We start from the raw sequence: 21,478 nt of genomic DNA on the forward strand, positions 1-21,478 counted from the left end.
ATAAATTTAACTAAAAATTCCGGTGACACGGGACGTGAGCCGGTGAAATGTTTTATCATTTTTTTTTCTTTTTCTTTTTCTCTTTTTTTTTTTTTTTTACGTTAGGCATTTGTATTCGTAGCAAAAGAATTGACACACTTCGAAGATAACTTTCAGGGTAAATTTCTTTTCTTTTTCTTCCTCGTTGAATTCTATCTCTGTTTTATAAGGGCAATGTGTATCTCGTTGGCGAAACAAGTTAAGGTCCTTAGTAAACACAAAACTTATTATTACTCTAAAATAAAATTATCAACGCCATCGTCGTTGGCTATCACTAGCGTCATCAATAAATATGAATCACCGTGTCACATTTGAGCTCTTATCTATCGTTTCATTTTATTCAAAGCGCACTTCAAAATATTGAATCACATGTCGGGAAAACGAATATAAAAAAAAAAAGAACGAATAAAAGGGAATAACCAAATCAGTACAAAGGGTAAAACTAACCAAAAGAAAGAGACGCATAAAGAGGAAATATTTGCGTTGCAAGCAGTCGGGCAGGTTTACGGTACTTGCTGGCTTGCCGGCAGCTCTGACGTCATATCCTGCGTGGGCGGACATCCGGCTTCGTTGCCGGACTCCTGCCCCAAAGCGATAACAAAATCTACTTTATAAAAAAAAAAAAAAAGAAAAAAAAATAATGAAAGAAGAACAGAACGAGAAAAATAAAAAAGAAGGGAGGGAAAAAAACTACTAGCGCTGCCGCGTTTTATTCCTCGATGACACTTATTATACAGTTATTTATCTAAATAATTTAGATTTAATTACTCGTCTAAAATTTGCAATATATGTAAAAATAAAAATATCTATTTTATAAAAAAAAAAATTGTTTCTCATAAGTTGCAATATTTTAATCCGACGGAAGTAATTATATTTTTATTAAAAAGTTATTATTGAAACTATATAGGCTGACCCAAGCTTCTTATAAATTTCCCTTTTGAAAAGTTCGCGGTACAGACTTTGAAGGTTCAGTGGCGATGAAACGTACTTTGTGGGAAGTTCGCGAAGACACTCCCACGACCGCGGCCGGAAATCATGATGTATTTATCAAACGTTCGCACTGTCCGCGTTACGCATTTCTGGTCAAACGGGTCTGACCGCCTAGCTGGGCCGCATTATTATTTAGTCGCCGCTCTCGGCGCGACTACGACAGAAACATAACAATTAGGGCCCCCCGCGTTATCATCAGGATAACGTTCCCCGTTGCTTTCGTCGTGCTTTCCGCGCCTGATAAACTCCGCGAGAAGTGGATCGACTGGGTAGACAATCCGACGTTTTATGGCTAGACACTCGCAAGCCATCGTCAGAGTCACAAATCCGTCCGTTTTCTTTTCTTTTATTTTTCCTTGTTATTTAAAAATTAAAGTGGAAACAATTTCTGTCTCCAAATTCAGTACCCAGATAAGATTAATTAAAGTTAAAAAATTGAACGTCGCAACGGAATGCGTCATAAAGCTTTCCGTGTCGCTTCGAGTTTAAAAGACCGAAGTGTCGTGTCCACTTGCTTGAATCTGACGAGATTTTTGTATCCGTGCCTCGAGATAGATTGCAATATTTTACCTAAAAGAAATACCGTGAGAAATTGACTACAATGAGAGGAATGCGAGTGCGAAGGGACCAGACGTTTTACAAGGTATCCTTGATCGTCGCGTAGACCGTTTAGCGAACGTGAGTCTGTGGCGTCGCCGTCGTGACGACGACTGGTCGACCACCTTTCTTTCGAGAGAGGACGATGACAAATATTTGTCCCGTTATTATTTAACGGCTATACTTTGTTGCGCAGGATTAAGATTTTATGAGACCTCTCGAGAAAAAGGGGGATGCGCAGGCCATTGGTGAAAGACAAATAAATACATCGCAGGGGCTTAAAGAATTTACGTCGCTCGCAGCTACGTGCCGTAGCTGCAAATGCGTTTCACTTTCCGCAATTAAATTATACTTTAACGAGAGATACATAAAAAAAAAAAGAAAAAAAAAAGAAAAGAAAACAAAGAAAGAAAAAAAAGAGAATTTTAGAAAGACGTATTAGTGAAGAAAAAAGAGTTTCAACCCTTATCTTTTTTAACGATATAAATCACGTATTTCAATCAGATGTGTTTCACTATCGGCGTATCTAAAATTCTCTAACGTTACGCTTTGCCTGGGCTTTGTGCCTTCGGGAAATTAATCATTATAGTACATATGCGTAGATATCTTCGCTAATAAGAGAAAGACGGGACGTTTTCTATTTTCCTTTTTTTTTTTTCCGAAAAAATAGCGTTGAAACTTGCTCGAAAAAAAATTGCACGTTCACGTCGCTTGTTCGTATCGCGAGTCACAGATGGCATTAGCTCGCAGAACGGCGATGCAACGTGCACGTACGACATCCACGATGACGTCGCGTTCGCGCGATATACGCGAATACCGTGCCGCGCGGGACCACGTCGAGAAGCGCATTGCATAAATGCACGCGGCGACGAGCAAACGCGTGAAGTGACCAACGGTAGTTAATCCTTCTCCAAGCATTCGGGCGCAGAGAATTTTTTTTTTTTTTAGATATCAGATCGCCGACGTTACTTGAAATCTCGTTCATCTCGAAATTACGACGAAAATCTCGGGAAGAAAAGAAAAAAAAAATAAAATAAAATAAAATAAAATACTAGTTCGTACCTCGCCGCGTTAATTTTAATTACAGCGCGAAATTTTAATTCGCATTAATTTAACACGCAATGGCATTCTCGCTAATTCAACGATCGTTAAAATATTTCTGTTCTTTGCGAGCGCGCAGAGTCGAGATTATTAATAAAATTAATCGGCGCCAATTGCGTCGAAGGATTTCTCCTCGCGCGCTTTTGACGCAAACGTAGTTTAAAAATCGTAAAGCCGCGTTGACGTAGCGGCAGAACACGAAGAGCGGCCGCTTATTTTCCCGTCGGAACGATCCGTATTTCTCGCATTAATTATTGCGCCAAGTCGATCGCCTTTACGTCGGTATTACACGCGGAACAATCGCGAGTCACGACGTTTCCTTATGGAACCCATAAAATATTGCACGGCAGTTTGTTATAATACCTCGTATGCTTTCCTACGTCCTTCTTCGATTTACCGTCACCTTCGTTTTCCCCCCCTCACCTCCCACCCCCACGTCAGTGGCTCTCAATCCGTCTTTTTTATACCGATATTAATTGCGTTTAATTAAAAATACTATTTTTTTTTTCTTTTCTTTCGCATCGGAGCAGATGCCTTTTCTTTCAATTAATTTTGATCGACACAACTGTTGTATGTTTCGTAGAAAATAATTTTTTTGCCAATAATCAGTCGATGATTAATCATACGTATCGCTAAATGCATCGGCGGTATCGTTTTCAATAACTGGTTAAAATCCCTGCGCACAACAGAAACGGCTCGCGTTGCCGATGTGTTTTGACAGGCTGTTTGTCTGGCACATGTAGATAACTGTAACTCTGGGGGCGTTTTCGGGGGCGGCTTTGAGTTCCTGAGGGACCGATATTTTTAAAGAATTTTATTCGGAAACAGTAACGAATTAAAATAGGTGCACCGGTTCCTCGATCTCTCCTGCCAACTTGTCTTTTTCTCTTTTTCTTTTTCCCCTCCTTTTGACGTAACAATTTTATATATTGCATATTAGAAAAGTAATCTTGTCGTTTTTATTTTTTTGGGAGGAATGTCTGCGTGCTTAAAAAAATCATTGTTCCGAAACGCTTGTCTCGAGGGATCGAGGGATATGTCTCGGTCAAAAAGAAAGGATTTGTTTTACTAATCAATGGGGTATCCTCTTACAGAAGTTTGTCTATCCTAAAGAATATGTTTTGGGATACTTTAAACGATATACATATAATATACGTACTCTAAATATTTAATAATTAAAATAATGTGCTCTCTTTCGGAATAATTAAAAAAAATATATATTGCTAAAGATTTTTCTACTAAAAAAAAAAAATAATAAAAATAAATTATTCGTGCGCGTCAGTATTTTGTATAATTAAGAACTCTGAATTTTCAACTGTTTCGCAAAAACGACGGTAGCCTACGAAATCCTAAGTTTATGGCAACGATGCAATCCACGTGCTCATTAACATGAGCCGCGAGCAACGTTCACAAAGTGGGCCGAGGTACATTTTATGCACGATAAAACCCGCATGGGGCTCATTCGCACTCTCCGACGCGACGCTACGCGATGCGGCGTTTCCGCTTCGGCACGTATGGGAAAATAACCGCCTTTTTACTTCTTATCACCGCGCGCGGACCCCACGGAGGGCGGACGACGCTGGCTGCTCAGCTGTCCACCCTCGAAGAAAGCCACGTTTGAAGAGGATTTCACGTACAACCCTCACAACCAGGTGCAAAAATAAACCGTCGGCTCGCCCAGGCAATCATATTTTAACGATAGATAAGATAAATTCATATAAGTTATTTCGAAAAAAAATTCCCCAACAATTTTTCATTCCCCGTCGTGGTAACAACTTCCGACCTGCCGTCAAATAAATCGAAACCGCGAAAGGTACTATAAGTATTACATTCTTATTCGTACTCGCGAATAAAATAAATCCGTGAAGATCTTTACGGACAAAATTAGTAAAAATTAGTTCGCTCGACGTATTTATTTATTTTATTTCTTTTTTTTCTTTTTAATACAGCAGGCTCGGTAGAATGGCAAAGAATTTAAATTGCAAAATTTAATTCCCGACGTAATCTCGATTCACCGCGAATTCTTACGCGATAGACGTTTATCATCGTGTCGGCTCGATTAGAAATATTTTGTAGTGTCACGATTGTCGGAGGAGAGTGGCAACCGAGGGAGCGAAAAAGATCGTGGCGAACGGGCGCGAGTTTATATCGCGCCAAGGTGCAGAGGGAGGGTGTTAACGATGTAGAAGTTTATCTCCGCGTCCTTGGCTAATCTCTGCCGCGAGAGATTACCCTATCAACAATGGTAGCTATACTACGCTCTCGTACTACTCGATACGCATGACTATCATTTTAACGTAAGGATATTGCTGCCGGGACGAGCGAGAAAGTCCGACATCTCAATGCGATGTCTTCCACCTCTTATCTTCGAGCCTAGCGTTCCTCCGATTTTTCGTCCCTCGACTCGCGTTCTCGCGTAACACGCGAGTAATTAAAAAAAATTTCTTTAACTACCAAAAAAAAAAAAAAAGAAATAATAATAATAACGGGACAGTTTCCTGATTAAATTTTATTTATTAAAAAAGAAAAACTAATAACTCCCGGAGAAAATTTCTTGCTAAGAATTGATATGACGTCACAGTAGCTGGACCATCAAAGATTTACAAGATCGAATTACTACGCTGGCATTTAATCCATCGAAGCCAACCGACGTCCGCGTTTTAATTTGACAATTCCGAGAGGGTCTACGACTACCACGACGCAATAGTAATTTGTTTTTTATTAAATAAATTTCTCCGTGTACGCACAAATTAAAATATTGGACACGACCGAAAGAACGTTCGAATGAAAACTTTTAATTCGCCGTACGCCGCGTACGTTCTATTTTCGATTTTTCTATTCCGCGCTTACACACGTTTATGCATGTAGAAGACGCATAAATGTCCGCGTGCATTTGTAGGAATCGTAAATGCGTGGCGATGCGTTACATCGGGGTCGCACTGCGAAGCGCTATCGCGCGCAACGACCGCCGAGCGATACCTTATCTGAACTAGTTGCAAGCTGGCAGTGGTTCTCAATATAGCTTATTACAGTTCTCCTTTTTTTTCATCTTTTTTCTTCTTTCTCACCCCCCTTCACTCTTTATCTGGTTTTTTTTTCTTTCTTTCTTTTCAAAGTTGCACGAAAGTCTTTTGAGCGTGATGTAATAAAATCTTAGACAATACCTATTTGCTTTCGTGAAAGTCCCTTTTCAATTTTAAAAGGGTTACGAGTCTTTTCAAGCTTGCAATCAAAAAGTATTTAAATTAATCCTTTGTTAACGAAGACATAAAATTTTTTTTAAAACTCGAAAGGAGAGTAAGAGCGTTTTCAAGGACGCGCCGTTGGCATGTGCACTTCAGGTTGAATGCCACGTAGAGTACGGTTACAATTGTGCCTCAGCTGTGCTCCTGTCGATCGAAATCGCGAATCGACGTGTTCCGATTTACCGAGGAGGCGGATTTACGATTCCATACGGCATGCCGCGTTTTTTACGGATTTTTTATGAGCGCGTACGTTGCAGCGAGAGCACCGTCGAAAGATGATCGAGCCATATTACTCTACGTGGAAATTCAATCTTCACGAATCTATCTCGTAAAAATTCAGCAGATCCAAAGCGTATCGGAGATTGATCGACGTCACGGTAGGCCGTTCACCGTTGCGGCTTCGTACTTTTTAAAGTTACCCGAGTTCAGAGCGCGTAAATATATTCATCGTGCGTAAATCATATCGAAGGAAATCCCGCTGCGACGTCTAAGCGTCCAGATTAAAAATGATTAACGTTCGAGCTTCCGGAAAAGGATAAAGGGATTGATTGCGAGAAGTTTACTCGTGGACACACGCACGCGAACACACGCGCGCGATCGGTAAAGGATCGCAGGGTAAACAAAGAGCACGGATCATGGGGAATCGTGTCGGGTGTCGGAACTCGAACAGATTCTTATCTAAACGATAATAACTCGACATCCGCATGCGTCTCATTAGCCCCTGTCGTCTAACGCATTCTAAAATCGATCGGCTGCATAATTTTCGTCGGCCGGAGGAACACTTTAACCGCGACAGATAACTTAATTGAATATTAATCGTGCGCTGTAAAAAAATTATTTCGCGAATATATTTTTTGCAATTATACGGAGAGAAAAAAAAAAAAAATTATTCAACGTCTCTCGCGCGTAATTTGGCGACAAAAAAAAATAACGATATTAATTTATATCATAAGAGATTCTTTGCACACGACTTGGATTAATGTACGTCAATGTTCGAGATATACAGCGATAGAACTTTTTTTTTTAATTTTTTTTTTTAAGAACTGAAGCTGCGCGTTTTGTTTCCGCGTTTTGCGATTCGAAGATGCACAATGAGCGCACGTTGGCAAGCTGATCGCGGGTATTCGTAGCGCCGCGTAGCTCAGGCTAAGTTTCGTCAGACACCTCGTATAGGTATATTGTGAGATAAGTCCTATCGCTCGCGGCTGGTACACCGGGGTCCGATAGAGAGCCACCCACCATTTCGCGCGGCACGCCACCAAGATAAAACCCAGTGCACAAGTCAGATATCGTCGGCATTTAGTCGTTCTCTGTGTGTGCATTATCACGCACTCGACATTTTGTGAAATCAGTCACCGCGAGAGCCGCAAACGATACGGTACACCGTGCACTGGACCGCTCAATAAAAAGTGCCCGCCGTCTTTTCGCAACCCCCCCCCTCTCTCCCCCCCTGCTTCAGCGGGTTTGCGTTAACGTGGAAAATTCGGAGCGGTCGCGGAAATGCCGTACGCGAGCGAGCCGACGGCTTTCCGGTCGGGCAAGGGCGCGTTTTCGAGACGGAGAAAGGTGCGGAGGCCAATACGCACGTGCACGACCGCCCGAGTGCGACTCCGCGCGCGGTTGCGAAAGCAAGAAACGTGTTTCTGAATTGTGCCGCCGATTTGCTTCCCGGTAAAATTGTCGAGCCTGTGAAGTCCGCGATTACACGTGTGGAAAGCCTCGTTGAAATGGTGCGAAACGACAGCCGCGAAACGTTTACTCCCCGTTCTCCCCCGTTCGGGCTTAATGAATTAATTGAAACGACGTGATTAATGAAAAATGTCGAAGAGGACGATTCCACGATGGAAAGATCCGAGATACTTTCGACGTTGCATATATCGTTATTATTATTTTAATGATTTAGAATATTTAGATTTTATAAAAAAAAAGAAATAGAAAATACGACGCTGCAGCGGAAATAAATTCGACGGAAGTCACGCCGCACCGAAGGAAGTGGTTCGCTTAGCAAAACACATATGTCGCATAAACTATTTTCTAAAGATCGAGCTATTAGTATTTCTTTCCTACATTATCGTACTTGGTCTGAATTACGAAATAGCTGGCTTATCGTCATTCGTACTGGCAATTAAAGTGAGTTATTTTGCTGCCGCACGAAGACTAAATAACGCGCAAATAGAACGTTTTCTATTTCTCTATCGCATGTGGTAAAACATATTTAAACGAAATGCCCTAAAAATCATCCTCAAAAAAGCATTAACGTTCAAAATTAAAAACAATGTGCAAAACTACGCTTTAATAACGCTAACTAATAACACTCTTCGTCAAATAAAAATTACTTATCGCTTATCGCAAAAATATCGCTTATCGTTTCCATTGCGATTTAGTTCAAGTCCAGATTTACAAGTTTTATTAATATATATATTTTTTTTTTACTAGCATGTTTGCGCGTAGATTCGCCGATTCGCGGCATATAATATAATATAATAATTCCCTCCCTCAAATAAAAAAAAAAAGACTCAGCGACAAATAAGTTTTTACGTTTTCAATTATTTTCCGCAAGTTAAACAGGTGGGTTTCAAAAAAAAAATATATTGCGCGGCGGATAGACGCAATAAAATTTCTAATAAATTTATAACACTGAAACGAGCGATATTTCGAAATAATCTCGCGATGGCAATGTTTCACGTTATTTTCCGACGCACCCGGTACACCGTTAAGCACCAACTCGCGGTCTTTGCGTTGTTGAATGCCGTCGGTCTAAGATGTTTTGTGCGTGCACGAACTCTGCGCGTTCAGTCATTTCAGGAAACTCGAAAACAATGCCCACCGGCAGCCCTGAATGATATTACAGAAAAGATTATACTTGCGGCGTGGAAAAATTTTGTCATGGCACAAGCCTCTCCGTTCTCTTTCTTTCTGGCTTTCTTTTATGAAATGTCTTCTTTAAAAAATTTTTGTAATTACACTTGCTCACGAGCTATTATACTAATTCGCATTTCATCTCATTTTTAACTTTTCATCGTTGAAACATAAGGAATCGTTCGCTACGTGTTTCTAGCCGGTTTTCCTTTGTCTAAAAAAAATAAAGGTACCGCAGCTCATTTACTCTTGACAAATTGCTAATATTTCCTTTCACTCGTGGATTCATAAGCAATTTCGTTAAAATTAAGAACCCAGAAATAAGACCTGCATTATTCTTTACGATTCATCGCAGATATCGCGACCACCGGCTAGCTGTCCTTACGTAACGAGTAACGTCAAAAAATTTCCATATGGTAAATCGATTCCTTGAACCGAATGACGCGACTGACAACTCTACCGCAACTGTCAAAATATTGATTAGCTTCTTATAAAATGTTAATTAACCCTGCATTAGATTAGTTTACCGCAAAATTCTATTTAAGATCGACACGATTTCATTGTTCCGAGCTTGTTAACTAATAGGGTCATAAAAAAAAAAAATAATACGCAACGGAAAAAAAGAAATGTTTTTAGCTTGGTTACGCCAAGCTTTGAAGATATTTGTTCTAGGTTTATCTTTAAAAGTGACGGATGTCTAGACACAATGCTTTCAAACAAATATTCATAACCATAAAAAATCTTTCCATAATCTCCAGAAACTGAGGCTTGGAGGCCCTTGCTTTCTCTGATGGGGGTCCTAGAGTGGACAACAAACTTGCATAGCGTCGATACGACGCGAAGAAAAATTAGAATTTTGAGTTTAAGGATACACTATAAACATATTATATCTTTGCGTCACTCTAAGATCCTTTTAAAGCTTTTTCTATTTCTTTCTTGAAAAGAAGATGCATCGAAAAAATGCGCTATCGTTTTTTTTTCTTTTTCTTTTTTTTTTTTTCAGGGATAATATTTTCCTTTCAAAAAAATGCACAGTTCATTATTTTCAAGTGCAGCATTGACTTTTTATCTATATTATGCTGAAAAACTTTTGCTGTCTATTAAAGTTGGTTTTCCGGTACAAACGCACAAGAGCTTCGTGAAAAGATGGAGATTAATCATATTTCACGGTTGTGGAACAAAAGATAAGCTTAAAATTAAGGTTTAAATAAAAATATTTTACCCAATTTCGTAAACGACGAATACGATAAATAATTTTTTCTTTTAATATTACATTTAAAAAATAATATTAAAATATTATTATTAAAAAAAAAAAAAAATCTAAATCCAAAAATTTAATATATTCAATGATTTAGTTAAATATTAATAAAATTCTAAATTGTGCAATACATATAACTTGCAACATGTTCGTAATAAAATAACGTACAGACAGCTTATCGAGCACTCGCTAATTTCTGAATTAAGAGGGGAATGTTTAACCAAGAGTCGGTTAGCAAGTAAATTTAGACGAAGGCGGAGCTAACTAGTAGGAAGAACTTGATTCCTCTTAACGGGCCATTCGCCTTCCACCATAGCAGCCATTTTGGAGCATCCCAAGCACATTATTCTCTTTACGAGCCCACTCTTTCCTATCTTATCTCTTTTCTCATCTTCCCCATTTCCCAACTGCCTTAATGATCAATAATACTAATTCGAACAGCACTTCGAACGATTTTACTTGCAGTCCAACGAGAGTTTTATGAGGCTACCGCAATCAAATAAACCATTTATTTTAATTTATGAAATTCTCATTAACTAATTAAAAATCTTATTAACTCTGTTATCAACGATTATTACCAAGAATAAATATTTTTTATATTAAAAAAAAAGAACGTATAAATAAAATTTCACCAATATTAAGCTGTTGCAATTGATTAGATTATCGCTGTAACATGCAGCGTCGGCAATTAAAACACAAAATTGAGAGTCGCTATTAATGTTCAGACACAGGAGCATGAAGTTTTGATAAACGACACGGTTATTGTCGCGTACTATGGTCGTGACGTGAAACGTGTTTTAGCTGTAAAACGTATGATAACGTGGATGGACTTGGAACTTTCACAGTCCGTAGAGTATATGGAAAGCGTAAGTTATACATCGTTGATATCCACAGTTACGTTAGATCATTTTATCGCATTTGGTAGTAATTTCATAAATACTTCGTATACAAAAGATCACTCCGGCTTTCTTTATTTAATTCTATTTATTCTATTCTATTTATGAAAATGTGAATGCGCACCGCGGCGTAAAATATATCTGCGAGAAGGAAAAAAGAAAAAAGGAGGCAGATTAATTGCCGATAAATTACGTTGCGGCTACGCCGATAAATGATTAATTATCGCAAGTTACATTGCGGCCAAGCCTAATCGGACGCGTTGCCGTTCGATTAATTTTTATCGACGGGAATATTCTAACAATGTGACATCACGGCTTCTTTGCGGGATCGTCTAATAATTATGGTAGAAAGGCGTATCAGTTCGGTAATTACGAGAGATACGTTACGTTATCTGCTGCGTAACACGCGATACGAAATTGCAAGTGTCGCCAGAATGAAAGAGGCGATAAAATATACAGAACGATAAGGACCAATAACACAATAGCTTGTACGCTCCGTCCGGGTTAACGATGTTGTCTAACGAGAGCGAAATTTTAATATTGATAAAAAACAAAACAAAAAAAAAGAAGCAAAAAAAAAATTATCGCGGCGCTGGAAAACTAGTCGTTTACGTCAAAAGTAAACCAAATCAGTCGACGCGACTTTATCTGGAGGTTAAAAATATGCCAGCTCTGTAATTGCTATTTTTAGCGGCTACTCTTTCACAGAGTCAGATAAACTGTGCGGAATCTCCGTTCGATTATTAATAACGATATCGCCGTAAATCTTGCGCCGCGAAGAAACGCACCGTGATCCGGGGGGGGGGGTGATTGTTAATTACCGTTCCTGCAGCCGACGCAGATCCGAGCCGTTATAGCGTAATGGTTTAATAACGTAACTCGAGCAGCCCGTCACTTCCTTTATCGTTGACCCAAAACAAATTATCATTTGTTAACTTAGATAACAATACGCTCCCGAAAATATTCTACAAATTAATAATAGAGCCTTTCCGATTAATCTTTTTCTCTTTCTTTCTATTTTATTTTTTTCTTTCCTCTCTCGAGGTGCGTTTGCCTCGGTTACGATTTTGTTGGATATGTATAAACGAGGAATTTAAATTACACTATTAAATCCGGCGTGTACGCCAGCGCGTTCAGCGAACGAAGGCGACGTGGCGGAGGATGACGGCAATAACTGCTCTTGATATGACGATGGCGATGATTTAATGTAACATCGGTTTACGTGAACCATGACTTTTGTGCGGCACCGTGACCTCGCCACGTTGAACCCGAGCAGGCACAAGCCTCCGACTGTACGGCGAAACCAGGCCTTCGGCGAAGCCGACTTCACAGACAACGAGAACGATCGCGGCTATCTCGAAGATTTTTCGATATTTATACGCGGCTTCTTAAAAATTCCATCTTTCCTTAATACCGAACTAAAAGTAGAACTTCTGGATAATAGGCGTCCCGGCCGGCCTGGCAAATTACCGGTCATTTAAATTTACGAGTATTAGGGGGCCAATTTCTGCGCGTTTTTCCACTGTTAAACGACCGCGTGCTTTCGTTTTTTTTTTAATTAACTAACTAGTGGAAAAAGTATAAAAGTCCCGTTTGTGTAATACACTTTTAATGTGATAAAAATAATATCGATACATTATTAAACGTTCGACTGCTGCAAATGGGCAATAAAGATAACGACTTATACTTTAAAAAATTAAAATTTGTCATAAAAAATATGAGAGACGAAATGTTCTTAATTTTCTTTTTTTCTTTTTTTTTTTTCTTTTTTTTGTGACTACTTATCCGATCAAAATTGTAAAAACAACTTGCACGGACAACTTGACATTTTGCACTTTTGATATATTTACGTAAAGATAGTTACGAAATGAAAGTACGAAATCGTCTGACTCGACGCGATGAGATCTTTCGAACTTCACCTTCTTCATATAAAATATCATATTTGTTATCGCGGCATGTTCGCTCAAACGTTTACAGGAACTAGTGGCGCAACAGGTCAACAGACGTCGTACGAAAAAATTGTTTTAATAAGCAGTTACTGAATTTTTGGAAGGAGAGTAGAGTTTGGTAAACAGAAATATCGAAAGTGCAAGTTACGAAATTGGAAATTAGTCGGGCGAAGAAAAAGACCGATTCCTCGATGTACATATATTTTTTTTTTCTAATCTCAGCGGGGACCGGGATTTATTCAGTCCCCGCTGAGATTAGAATACCGTAATAATTACGGTATTAAAAGCAAACGGTCTATTTGTATAGACATGTGACTCATAAAATTCCGGCATGCCGACGCGACCAACGTGCAACAATCTTTCGTTTATTAATATTTCGAGCGGGAAGTATGTACGTGCACCGAGGAAAGAAAAAAAAGCACCGTTGATATGACTAAATATTTTCAGTTGAGTATTTTCAATTAAACATTTTCAACTGACGTTTCTTCATTTGAAATATGTCGTGTTAAATGTATCTTCATAAGAACATGATATTTTTGTGAATTAACGAATCCTGTTTGCTCGACCGGCCGTGCGATTTGCTTAGTTAACACTTTTTCTTCCTCGGTGTATTTAAGAATCTTTAATTCCGGTGCCACGCGTAGAAATTCGTGCGTCGCGTTAATTATTCTGCAAGCTGATCCTTAAAAATTTTACTTTCTATATATTTTAATATCCGGAAGCGGTTACGTAACGCGAAATAAACGAGGAAATGGAAATTCGGAATTTTATTTATTCCACTGTCGCGTTTCGTCAGTTCTCGATAAGTCAAGAAGCGTAACAGGCGGATGCGTCGCGATCAGCAGGACAAAGTTCTCTGAATCAAAAAGTAATCGAAGGTGGCGGCTCGTCTTTAAACATCACGAAATGACACGCGTTAAAATGACTCAGAAGACACGTGACGCAGCGTGCAAGTGTTTAAATAGAAATAATGGCGACCCTGACGATCGAGTCGATAAAATTCAAACGGTCGAGGGAACGGTCAAAGTGACTGCAACAGGTACTACCGATGCGTTCATAACTTTATCAAAACGCTGAGAGCGACGGTGCGATTTTTATTATCGGCGCGGCTAATAAGTCTCGCGAAAAATAAAGTTCTCTTAAAATATTACATTAAAATAAAAATCCGTAAAATAAATGTAAACCGTATTTTTCCCTGCATGAACGATTTTTTATCTATCATGTATTCGTATTAAAAAAAAAAAGAAAAAAAAAGGAGCAACATTTAAACAAGAAAAGCGCGCGTCTCAGTTCAGCGCGACTTTCCATTTAATAAAATAACAGCAGCGAAGTCGCCAAGAGGCGACCGCGTGCATACGTTCTCGAATAGTTTTAAAACAAACAGCGAGAAAATTTTTCGTGCCGAAAATTCCCTTTGCCGGGGCGTAAACGACGAAGGGACGATTCGCGACGGGCGCGGTGAGGCCGAGTGCAACCGGCGGCTGCATCGGCCAGTAGTACACGCACGTATGCCGGCGGACGTTATCGCAAAACCAGAGGCAAGCGTTATCACTCTGATATCCAACATATATACATCCTTCACAACCGGCCCCTGGCCTCCAGTAACTCGCGGACCACCGACTCAGTTGAGCGCTTTAGTGACACACCGTGTACATGCTACCGTAAATTGTCCCGCGTCCCGGGACCGGGAGACTGCCTGCGATCGCGCGCAAAAATCGACTCGGTTTGGGTGTCGCCGAGCCTTCGATCGGTCCAAAAAAAAAAATTCTCTCCCCCGCGAAAAAGAAAGGGGGGGACCGTGGACCCACCCTTACCGAGGTCGCGAAAGGTGGAAGTGACACTCACCGTATTCTCGATGTCGATACTTGGCCACATGCTTGCCGTCGTCGTCGCTCCGTCTCTTCATCTCGCGGTCGCCCGTTCGCTACAGATCACCTCGTGCCCGATGTCCCACGTCGCGCAAGGAGGAGAAAGAGGGACGGGGGAGGGGGGGAAGAAGGAGCTTTCCGTCTGACAGCCGGCCTCCGATCTGCAATTCGCACTGCGTGAAAGACTTGACACTTTTTATCGGACGAGGGTGATCGCGGCTACGGTCATCCTCACCTACACTGTCTTGGAAAGTAATCGCGCGCGCTGATCCTGCCGCTATTGCGCACGCGAAAGATCGTGGGGGCGATTAGATGATGCTGCGTGCACACCGCGACCGAACGAAAATTCAGATCCGGGCTTTTGCCGACTGTACGAGAACTCGCGCCACTGCTCTATGATCGGGAGCGAGGCTCGCGTATATTATGCACATAGAGCAAACGAAGCAGAAGAGGAAGAGAGACGAAGTGAGAAGTAGAGGAACGGAGCTAGAAAAGACGGTAAAACAAAAGGGGCAGAGAGAGAGAGAGAGAGAGAGAGAGAAAGAGCGAGAGAGAAAGAAAGAGAACGAGAGGCTGAGAGAGACGCAAAATGAGCGGGCAATTGCGGCTTCGCGGATGGCCGATGCGAGCTTGCTGGCGAGCTGGCCGAGTGAACGAAGGCAAGACGAAGATATCGCGAGAATGAACACGCAAACAAAGAAGAACGAAGGGAGGGGGAGTGAATAGGTCGAGGAACAGGACGGAGCAAGTCCGTGAAGAACAAGGAAGAGAGAAAGAAAGATAGAGGGAATAGTGTAAAATAGCCCAGAGAGAGAGAGACAGAGGAGAGAGAACGACCAATTCGAGTTGTGATCGCGAGCGGAGTAGCGAACTCGAGAGGGGGAGTTGGTGCCTCATGTCGATGCCGCGATGGTAGGAGCACCGCGAATCATGCTAGAGAAAAGTATGGGAGTAGTAAAATCGCCACACGACGCGGCAGTATGCGAGGCTATTATCGCACAAGGTTCTATATCCATCTACGCGACGTTTCCTTATCAGCCCGAGGGAGGAGGGGGCTGGCTAGTGACCACCTCCTACCCCTACTTCTCTTCGAGTCGCCCCGAGGTCGACTGTCCTGCATATTTCGCGCACAACATTAACGACCCGCTAGCGTCCACCCGCGATTTTATTTGCGCTCCCGTTAGCTCGCACCTTGGAATTTTTTTTACAGGGAACGTTGTCCAATCGGCGGACGATTCCTCGAACCGAATATCGTCGCAGCTGCGCCCATTCATGAAATTTTTCCTATTTTAAAACTCACTTCGTGGGGCCGTAATTTTCAAGCCTTAAATTTCACTTCGATATTACTCTGAATTAAAAAAATGTCGCCACGTAGGATAACGCTAATTACATATCCGACAACGTTGTCTTGTCTTCTAACTTTGAGACTTTTTTTAACTTGCCTTTGAGCGACTCCTGAATGACAAAACGAAATGAAAAAGAATATCACGCACACAGCAAAAGTCCGAGGCACATAAAGAGTATGAGAAGGGAAGGAAGGAGTGTTTATAAGGTCGGCGAGGCTGAAGCATAAGCAAACGGCTCGGTGACTGTTTCAAGAGTGCCAGGTTACAGACACTTGGCTGTCAAGGACAAGCCTATCCATTCATTCGTTCGCTTCTAATCGATCACTCGTTCATTCATTCATCCGCCAATTGATTATTGCTAGCTCGCGTAACGTTCGCGTATACGTTAATATTGGTTTTACCAAAATATTTGGGACGCCGCACGGCGAGCCGAGAGCGAATTTTTTCCATTAGATGCAACCTAAGCATACACCTCTAAATCACACTATGCCAAAATAAGCGTCGCAATTCATTCCTGATACGTAACATGAGGCTTTGAAGTCGAGATTTACGACACATCTAATATCATTATCCTGCACTATTAAAGAATACCAATCACTAAATATTTTATAAGAGAAAACAGGTAATTAGTATCCTGAGGGTACGAACAATTAACAAAGCAACAACATATGATAAATAAATTTGCTCACCGGTGTTGTACACTAGCTAAATATGCACTCCAAGCTATACCTGAAACAAAAAAAAATTATGCATGTATTATCAGAGTTAAAAAATGGGTGTATATAGACATTGTTCAAGTAAATTTAAGTACTTTGCATTGATTAATTGAATAAATATCTCATGGTATCAGTCTCATAATTATTGCCACAAATATGCAAATATATAAATAATTAATAAGATATTTAACTAACCAGCTAGTGTATTGCGGTATAATTTGTTCATCTCAGGATCCATTGGAGAAAATCATACTGCCTCATTGAAGGAATAATAGGTTATCTAGAAGTAAATGATGAGCTATAGTGTATTAACATATTGGTTAATTACACACATTGGATACTTACTATTATAAGCACTCATGTGTATCAATTAACACATTCTACACGTCACCTGTCACCTCAATTAACACTCCCGGCACAAATTCGGCTTTACCGTGCATTTTTTACGCGCAAAATTCGCGAAAAACAACGGACAGTTCTCGCTCCGTGCATTTCGAACTGATTCTAACGGTACTGTAATGGCGGCGAGAAACGCGCGAAATCGGAATATTTTTAAATTGGGCCGATTAAAAATACGGCTAGGAATAAAGACTTGCAGGGAAAATTGGACGTGGAATTTTCTCGCAAACTTCTCTCAATAAGCTGTGGATATGATTAACGTTGCTTTATTCGATATTACGAAGTCGCATAAATAGCTGAAAACATTCGTTTGTAAAGTAAAGCTTGCAAAGTAACACATCGATACATTTGCGAGCCAGTCTCGGATTTATTTGCCGAGCTTGACCGCTTATATTTCGCACGCGTGCCACATGCGCGATTCACCGCGAGCTTTTAACGATCCTCGCGCTAATTGCTTATTGTTTCCTCCGGGAAATGAACTCGCAGCTGCACGCTTTGACCTCAGGAACTCAACCCGTTCGACCAAAGATAAAGCACACTGCGCGCCGATAACGGAATATCTTTCGTAATCTAGAAAGTGGTAATTAAGGATGTTTTTAATTTATAATAAGTGCTGATTTTATTCAACAATATACAACTTTATTCTGTCGTACTTACAATAAAACTGTGTACAAACTAATTAAAGATTTAAAAGACCCTGAATCTTTTCACGTGCACGGCTGTATCTTCAAATCGTGAGATGTCCTTAGTTTTTTGTTCAGCTGTCTCAAAGAAACGAGATTTTACATTGAAGTAACTAAACGCGAGAGTGTTGCAACGATCTTAACCAGTGGATTTTTCACAACTATAACGCATGTCTTGTCAATTTACGGCGATTTGTACAGTTATATGCATGAATCAAATCGTTAGTATAAAGCAAATGTTATCTTCTAGGCATTATATTGTTTTAATTATGGCATTACGTTATATTTTCATATATAACACATTTACAATAATTTTTTCTAATGATAGATTAAAAGTTGAAATGTATCAGCATGAATGTTAACAAATCATTTCTAAATCGTAAATTTTTCACAAAAGATCCGTATTAATTCAACGAATACATTCAGCAATGTATGTAAATTGTATATAAAACGAAACTGTCTTCACAAGATAAATGAGCATAATTTATTCCTTTCTGTTTTCTATATAGAAATTCTTGAGAAATTAATATAGTCAATATTAAAAAATAAAATATTAATTTTATCATGTCACGACGATGTAATATTTTATTCACAGAAATCTTGAAATTTATAATGGAAAAACTATCAAAGTTGTATACACTTATATAATAAACATCTTAATAACAAATTGCTGTAGACGAAAACGAAAACGTAGACAGTGTGTTAAAGTAAAAAAAAAAAAAAATCTAATCTGAAAATACATATACATCTTTTAATCAAGTTAACACGCTCGTTTAACAGAAGTTGTATTTTCAACGAAACAACACGCCCTCGTAACCATCAAATGGCAATATGACAGTAAATCCTAGAATTACGTGACTATCCGACTGCACGTAAAGCATGATCCCGAATATCCTTGAATATTGTGTAGTATTTGGTTCTTAACCGATGATCAGGCCACATCCTAATCTGAATTGCCGCTTGTTGTGATTGATCATGCCGCTCAGCGCGAACGTGAATGGTAATGGCTGTAATCTTTTTTCTAAAACTGCTCCTACTGTCCAAGTCGTATCTACGCTACCTATATAAGAAAAAAAATATTAAAAGATAAATGAGTTGGATAAAATTATATTTCCCAAATGATTTTGAGCACACACCTTTAAACACTAAATCTGCTTTAGGTAAATCGACTTGATAAGCGAGTGTTGCTGTCGATTCTTGCAAGCTTGAATTAATGTCTAATTCCACACCCACTTGTAATTGTTGACTAGCTTTTTGATGGAAACAAAAGTGATAAGCGGTTGGACCTTAAAAAATAATATTTTAAAAAATTAAGAAATTGTATAGTAATCGTAAGTTTGTTGGGTTAACAATTACTTACTAATGGTAGCGCTGATTGTAGAGTCACCGATTTTATACCTTCCTGCAAGGGATGCTAATGCAATATCTGTACCATGTCCGAATTGATACGCAAGTTCGCCACCCACTGCAAGCGATGGCGTCAAACTTTGAAGATAATGTGAAATAAGAACTCCTGAGAAAAAAAAATATACATATTAAAAATATATAATAAAAATAGACATATGCACAGTGTGTCCCATAGAAAGCGGTCACTTTACGGAATTTTTTACGTATATATTTTGTTGATTAACCTACCAGAAAAATTAAGAAAGTCTGGATTGCCTAACGTTAATGAACAGGTATATGTATCTCCTTGATAATCAGCTGTCATTTGTACAGCAGTAAATTTACTTCTTTGTACCTGTGCTGCTAATTTTCCTCTAAGTCTTAAACCAAATTGCTGAAGGATATTAGCATTAAGATTTCCACTTGGGTCAATATCACCTAATAATATAGGATATGCTTCAGTAGGTGAAATTTGTTTTGTACCAACATAAGTTGCACCAAATCTAAAATAAAAAAAAGTATTATAAAAAACTGCATTGATGCTAATACAGCAAATATCCATTTATTTTTATTTAATAAATTTTATAAATTTATTAAATAAAATTTATTAATTTAATAATTTTTTTTAAATAATTATTTAGTAAATTTCTATTTATTTTTATTTACCTGTAGCCAGAAGGTACAACAGAACTCATATTAATGGTATGTGAAATATGAAAATGGTTGCTTAATCCTTTATTGACTACTAATTTTGCTCCTTCAAAATTTGTAGGAAAAGTATCTGCAAAATACAAATGTAATCAACTCCCAGTTCCATACAAAATATACATACAGAGAAATTATAAACATTTAAAAAGAAGACTTAAATGGTTAGAAAGTGCAATATAAAAATCAAAAAAAAAAAATGTAATAAACATAATAGATATAATGAGTTCAAAGTCGAAAATCACTTGAGTGGGGAAGATCGTATATTAATTGTTAATTGCCAAGCAAACGATCTGCCAGAAAGTTTTCTGTGATAAATTGGGGAAAACTCGGAAGCGCCGGGTTCGAAGAGAAAATGGAAGAGTTCCGGGATCGTGACGTGAGATCCCGAGGTTACCTTTACACTTCTTGTGTATATCGTCGAGGGTGCCCGGATTCTCCATCACGCTGGGTTCCTCGGTGGGCGCGTAGACACTCGTGGACGGATCCGGTTTACCTAAATTCGGCATCAGCCCGGAACCCGGTGGCGGAGGAGGCGGCGGAGGAGGCGCGGAGGCAGCTAGCGTATTACCCATTGTCACCGGCTCGTTCACGCGAGATTATCGAGATCGTTGCTCGTCCAGACTCGCACTTCCTCCAGTCGTTCAATCGGACACGGCACGCCGAACGTTCCGACGTTTATTTAAACAGCAAGGCAAATCAAATTTACGGACTACACGGCATGGCGTGTCTCACCGTAGATCGCCATTTGTAAGAGAGATAACCAAAAAGTTCTCTCCACGAGCGTGTTGCAGCGCGTGCTCAATGCCAGATCATGTAACACCAAGGGTACCAACGTAAGTACGATTTTTATGTGCACTCCAAGAGATGCTGTTCTACACTAAAAATTTTAATTTAAAAATTATAACTAATTCTTAATTATATGATCGTTATTAATATCATTTTAATATTAATTATTCAAAATGTGATGTTGAACAAGCCCAATGGTAATGGAAAACGAAGGTTTTACCATTTTTATTACCATCGGGTATATGTGCGGTTTGATTTTTTAATTTCGAGAAAATTTGCTACGAACCGCCACCGTTGCCATTGGCGATCAGAAAGAAGTTAGATATCTAGCTTCTCTCTGTTCGATGGCCACGGTGATGGCAGATGGTAACCATTATAAAAGAGGCGTGGCCACGGAATTAGCGGGAACGACACTCTGCCACCAATTAATTTGTTCTAATCTTCTAATACTTTTCGAGCGTTTTCGGACATTCGGCACCGCGAAACTCCGAGATTGACGGATTTGTCGTCTTGACTTTTAAATTAAATTACCGATTTTATTTAATTGTAATTGAGAATTAAATATCATTTATTTGATTATTAATATGTTTTTTAATTAATGTACGTAATGTAGTGTAAATATATATTTAAATTATATTTAAAGTAACGAAAG

General features: G+C 39.4%; 2 protein-coding genes across 3 annotated transcripts in view; both read right to left on the minus strand.

The window, feature by feature from the left end:
• The window catches only part of LOC139109170 (box A-binding factor), a 49,747-nt gene extending 33,909 nt beyond the window's left edge, over positions 1–15,838 (minus strand). For both annotated transcript variants that reach the window (XM_070668034.1, XM_070668033.1), the window contains exon 1: positions 14,780–15,838. In XM_070668034.1, coding sequence (XP_070524135.1) covers positions 14,780–14,840 — 61 coding nt within the window. In that variant the 5' untranslated portion in view covers positions 14,841–15,838. The remainder of the gene's footprint in view (positions 1–14,779) is intronic.
• A 2,018-nt stretch (positions 15,839–17,856) lies between these two features.
• Positions 17,857–20,770, minus strand: LOC139109189 (mitochondrial import receptor subunit TOM40 homolog 1). The gene is made up of 6 exons (XM_070668068.1): positions 20,435–20,770; positions 19,999–20,113; positions 19,582–19,835; positions 19,307–19,459; positions 19,083–19,232; positions 17,857–19,006 (listed from the first exon to the last, which is right to left on the minus strand). Exons 1-6 carry the CDS (start codon positions 20,610–20,612, stop codon positions 18,867–18,869), a joined length of 990 nt encoding a protein of 329 aa, XP_070524169.1. The 5' UTR covers positions 20,613–20,770; the 3' UTR covers positions 17,857–18,866.
• Between the last annotated feature and the right edge of the window lie 708 nt (positions 20,771–21,478).

Source organism: Cardiocondyla obscurior, linkage group LG16 (genome assembly GCF_019399895.1).
Source record: "Cardiocondyla obscurior isolate alpha-2009 linkage group LG16, Cobs3.1, whole genome shotgun sequence".
NCBI lineage: Eukaryota > Metazoa > Arthropoda > Insecta > Hymenoptera > Formicidae > Cardiocondyla > Cardiocondyla obscurior.